The sequence below is a fragment of the Melospiza melodia genome, chromosome 1, assembly GCF_035770615.1.
Source record: "Melospiza melodia melodia isolate bMelMel2 chromosome 1, bMelMel2.pri, whole genome shotgun sequence".
In the NCBI taxonomy this organism is placed as follows: Eukaryota; Metazoa; Chordata; class Aves; order Passeriformes; family Passerellidae; genus Melospiza; species Melospiza melodia.
The window spans coordinates 53,154,227-53,159,214 of NC_086194.1; the positions used below are offsets into that span (position 1 = coordinate 53,154,227).

A 4,988-nucleotide genomic window follows, 5' to 3' on the forward strand; every position below is an offset into this window, starting at 1 on the left:
CTCCCCAACACCACGCCTGACACAGTTCAAGTGGTTTTTAGTCTATACTCTCAGGCGCACGGTGTGACTCTTGGGGCTGTCCTGGGCAGGACCAGGAGTTGGACGCAACGATCCTCGTGAGTTCCTTCCAACCAAGAATATTCTGAGATTGCGTCTGACCTGATGTAATGCATTTCGCCCTTGAAGGGTTTCCGCGATAAGCCGCGGGCACGGCGGGGAGCAGCGCCAGGCCGGGCGGGCTGAGGCCGTCGGAGCGAGGCGGGTGGTGCGGCTGTCCCCGCCCGGCGGCCCCGGGGGAGGTGCCGGGCTGGGCCGCGCCACGCCACGCCAGCCCGGACCGAGGGCTGTGGCCGCCGGGCTGTGAGTACGGGCTGCGGGGGCTGGCGAAAAGCGGCGGCCCCGGGGAACGGAGCGGGGCCGGGAGCCCCCGGAGAGGCGAGGCGGGCCCAAGCACATCGCGTCCCGGCAGTGACCGGGGGACGGGGGAAGAACAGGAGCGATAGGGGCCGCGTCCCCACCCGCCCGCTCCGCCGGAGCCGGCGTGTGGGCGGAGGGCGAGGCTGGGGGCGGCCGGGGGGCCGAGCCGGGCTGGGGCGAGCGCTGAGGGCGCCGTGCCCTCACCCGAGATGGCGGCGCGGCCTCCCCGGCGCGGCGAACACGTGATGGCGGAGCGGAGGGAGAGGAGGAGCGGGCCGGGCCGGGCCGCGGGCGGGAGGGGCGGCCGGGGCCCCGATCCCCGCCCAGGGGAGATCGGGCCCTGGGGCGAAGGCAAGGAGGGCAAGGGGCGGTGTGTGACCTTGTGGCTGATAGTGGCGCTACCGCCCAGTAGTTGTGCTGAAAAAGTAGTTGCGTCTGTGGTTTTAGTGTCACTGCAGCCCTTGATTTATGCTCTGCGTTGACGCGTGTGTGTGTGTGTGTGTGTGTGTGTGTGTGTGTGTGTGTGTGTGTGTGTAGGAGTTGTAGCTGCTGTGGGGAGAGGTGACCAGTTACTAATCATGAGGTTTTACTCATTGCATCACATTCAAGGATAAGCTTGTGGCAGTGGCAAAGACTTCGAGGGAGAAAGGCTGATTTTTCTGGCCTCCTGGGACTGTGAATGAAGAGCGTTAGTAAGTCGTCTTGGAAGGCATCAGGAATCTTGGCCATGAAGAAGCAGGTGGAGATGTTGCTGATTCTGGATGGGGACCAGGCCAGTAGCAGTTAATGCTGGCCATGTTTCCACCTGGCCATAGGGCCAGGGAAGCCCACTGCTTGAAGGCAGCCCACTGTTTGAAGGCAGGCCACTGAGTTGCCCTGGCAGAGCCTTTTGTAGGACCTGGCTATGTCTTGTTGCTCCTTTTCAGTTGGAGTTTCATTTATCTTGTCCTTTAATACCAGTTTACTTCAACATGCAAGTTAGGTAAGAATTATAGGAAGAATTACAATGTTTATACTTGTAGTCAGGAGTCAAAATTTATTTATTTTACTATTCATAGTGGTTACTGTCTTAAATATGCTGTTGTTTGGTGTAGTATGAATCCTACACTTTCAAAGACAGCACATATTCAGCAAAAGAATTCCAATCATACTTTCCTTAAGGAAGGCCTGCTAAAGTAATACAGATGTGAAAAAATAGATTTATTAGATGCAACCCAGTAAATCTCTTAGTAGAATTAGAAAACATAACAATTTTAGCATAGAGATTCTCCTGGTAGTAGAACTATGAATCATAGTCTGTCATGAGGCTGTGTAATAGAAACATATGATGGTTTGGGTTGGAAGGGACATTAAAGATCATCTAGTTGCAACTCCTCTGCTGTGTGCTGGGACACATTTTACTGTGGTGGCTTCTACTGCACCATGTTGCTCCAAGCCCCCTCCAACCTGACCTTGACTTTTACCACTCCAGGGATGAGGCATCCACAACTTCTCTGGGCAACCTGTCCCAGTGCTTCACCACCCTCTGAGGGGTTCATGCACTGAGTTGAACAGTGCAGGTTCAAAGCTGGGTCTGTGTAAGCATGTTGGGTAGCTTTTATTTTTAATGGTAAGTGTGATGAGAGAGAGAGACAAGATTTGCTTATGGCATTAACTGTATTTCTGATTTTGCTCTGGATGGCAGCTTTTGCAAATTGTGAGGGTTAACATCCCTCTAAGTGACTGGCTGAGTGAAGATCTCTTATGTAGCAGGTGGGGGGAAACCACAAGCTTGCAAGGTCTGTGTGTAGATTTGAGTGCTACCTTGCTGAGAACTGGTGTCTTCTGAGGCTGTAGGTTAGATTTCTGAAGGTGAAGGAAAGGTATTGAACTCATCACTGGGACTTTGTGTTGAAGATCCAGTCCTTGTGCTTTACAATACCTGTTGCACTTAAGTCTACTGCAAGGCTGCAGTGTATACTATTAGAAAGAACTCTTTAGACTGTTTTTATTCTTGGCCATGCAATAACACTCTTTGTTCTCACTTGACAGGAATAATGTTTCCAACATGTCTGTGCAGTGGCTGCTTTGTGAAAGAATTGCTGTTGCCAAAGACTTGATTAAGAGAGCGGAAGCCCTTTCCAAGTCCCAGAAAAGGAGAATAGAAGGTGGGGCAAAGCTCTGTAGCAAACTGAAGGCAGAGCTAAATTTCTTACACAAGGTGGAAGCAGGGAAAGTGGCCATTAAAGAATCCCATCTGCAGAGTACAAACCTTACCCACCTCCAAGCCATTATTCAGTCTGCAGAGAACCTGGAGGATGTTGTCAGTGTCCTCCACGTCTTTGCTTACGAGGACAGGTTTGGAGACAAGCAGACACTGGTGGTAGATGTCGTTGCAAACGGAGGTCACACGTGGGTGAAGGCCATCGGTCGCAAAGCTGAGGCCCTGCATAACATCTGGCTGGGAAGGGGCCAGTATGGTGACAAAAGTGTCATTGAGCAGGCAGAGGACTTCCTGCAAGCAAGCCGTCAGCAGCCCGTGGAGTACAGCAATCCCCACATCATCTTTGCATTCTACAACAGCGTGTCCAGTCCTATGGCAGAGAGGCTCAAGGAGATGGGGATATCTGTGAGAGGAGATGTTGTTGCTGTGAACTCACTGGTGGAACCATCTGCAGAAAACGAGCACCTTGACAGCAGTGAATCAGATGAAGAAGGCTCTGAACTCCTGCAGGTGACAAGAGTAGACCGGGAGAATTTAGTGGCCAGCATTGCTTTCCCTACCCAGATTAAAGTAAACGTCTGCAATAGAGTTAATTTGGACATCACTACCTTAATAACCTACGTCTCTGCGCTGAGCTATGGTGGCTGCTACTTTGTCTTCAAGGAAAAAGTGCTGACAGAACAAGCAGCCCAAGAAAGAAGAGAGAGAGTCCTGCCTCAGCTGAAGGAGTTCATGGAAGGAAAAGAGCTCTTTGCCTGTGAATCTGCTGTCAGAGATTTCCAGTCCATCTTGGAAACGCTGGGAGGACCTGGAGAGAAAGAGCAAGCTGCATTGCTTGTTAAAAGAATTAACGTGGTGCCAGATCAGCCTTCTGACCGTGCCTTAGGACTCGTGGCTAGTTCAAAAATCAACAGCCGCTCTTTAGCCATTTTTGGGACAGGAGACACTTTGAAAGCCATCACCATGACTGCAAACAGTGGGTTTGTGAGGGCAGCAGCAAACCAAGGAGTCAGGTTCAGTGTTTTCGTCCATCAGCCACGAGCACTGACAGAAAGCAAAGAATCTTTAGCCACACCTCTACCAAAGCGTTGCCCATCTGATAACGGAGTGTAATTCATTTAATGAGTTAGCAGTGGAAAATACTGCAGCTGCTGCAGTGGAGGCATTTGGAGAAGCAGAAGAGTCATAGCAATACAGTTTTGGGTGTGTATCAATGGTGACAGCAACTAGCAATGGAAGAGCTCCTCAAGGGATTTGTAATATTTTTACTAGTTCCTTGAGGTTATTTTTTGTCCCGCTGACCATTAATTTATTCACTAAAGTAATAACAAGTCAATGAAAAATTTTAACTGGCTTACAGTGCATTAATTGTATCCATCCCCATTAAAAAGTTCAGTTAAAGCACAAGTTACTGAGGTCTTGTTATTTTTGTCCTCCTCAGAGAGGTAAAATTCGTCATCTTAGATGAACTTTGGGCTTGACTTCCATGGAACTTAAATCTTTCTTTCCCCTATTCCATCCAACGTTGGTTTTGGTTGGTTCAGGGGGACCTTGTGCAGAGACTTATGCCTTTTTGGGAGTGTGGTGTTTCGTGAAGATGTGAAAAGTAGCCATGAATAGAAACCAACTTAAGCCTTCCTTGTCTTATTGAAAGCAACCTCTATGTGTATACCAGGGTTAGGCTGAATTAGGCAACAGCTTTAAAATTCCTGGAAAAATCAGTTGGAGCTGATTTGCATTAATATGTTGTTGCTCTTGGGCTGAACTGGACAGCCAGTGGTAGCAGACCAAGGAGGCACATCCGCTTCACTTTTCTCTTAGCCTTTGTCCAGCAAAGTCTTGCTGGTTGTAAAGCCCAGCTCAAAGCTTCAGATAGCAGAATCCTAGACTGAGCCAGGACCCAGGTAGTTTTTGATATTAGCATGCTCTTTGCTGAGGACTCGTGGTGATCTTGAACCTGGCTTTGTTGCATCTGAATTACAAAGCCTCAGTGAGGTCCTTCAGTGTTGGAGTGATGGAGGAGATTTGCAGGGCATGTTCTTAAATTCTAGTTTGCTCTGTAGTAGAGAGAAGCCTTTTCGCTGGTGCTGTAATTGCTCTTTTTATTCCAAGTGTAGAATAAACAACTATTTCTTCTGCTGTATTTTTTTTCTTTGCCCAGAGAGATTTGCAGTTGTAGGGGTCTTTATCATGTTGGGTTTTTTTTTTTCTGAATGCTGTAATGACAGCACTTGCTGTTTGGTATTAATTTTCATCAGTTTCCTAGTGGAAATCTTGAGATGTCAGAGTGAAGCTCCAAGCTATACATTTTTATCAGGTCAGTGAAAGAGATACCTGCTGAATATTTTATAGGCTGTTGTTCAACACA

General features: G+C 48.9%; 1 protein-coding gene across 6 annotated transcripts; it reads left to right on the forward strand.

The window, feature by feature from the left end:
* The first annotated feature begins 282 nt into the window (after window positions 1–282).
* C1H7orf25 (chromosome 1 C7orf25 homolog) lies at window positions 283–4,027 on the forward strand. 6 transcript variants are annotated; one of them, XM_063158171.1, is made up of 3 exons: window positions 326–360; window positions 1,027–1,189; window positions 2,449–4,027. In XM_063158171.1, the coding sequence occupies exons 2-3, from the start codon at window positions 1,179–1,181 to the stop codon at window positions 3,731–3,733; spliced, it is 1,296 nt and encodes a 431-aa protein (XP_063014241.1). In that variant the 5' UTR covers window positions 326–360; window positions 1,027–1,178; the 3' UTR covers window positions 3,734–4,027. The 6 variants fall into 6 exon arrangements, with proteins under 6 accessions (XP_063014250.1, XP_063014241.1, XP_063014277.1 ...); XM_063158180.1 differs by lacking the exon at window positions 1,027–1,189 and having other exon boundaries at window positions 283–360; XM_063158207.1 differs by lacking the exons at window positions 326–360; window positions 1,027–1,189 and adding an exon at window positions 434–450.
* The last annotated feature ends 961 nt before the right edge of the window (window positions 4,028–4,988 follow it).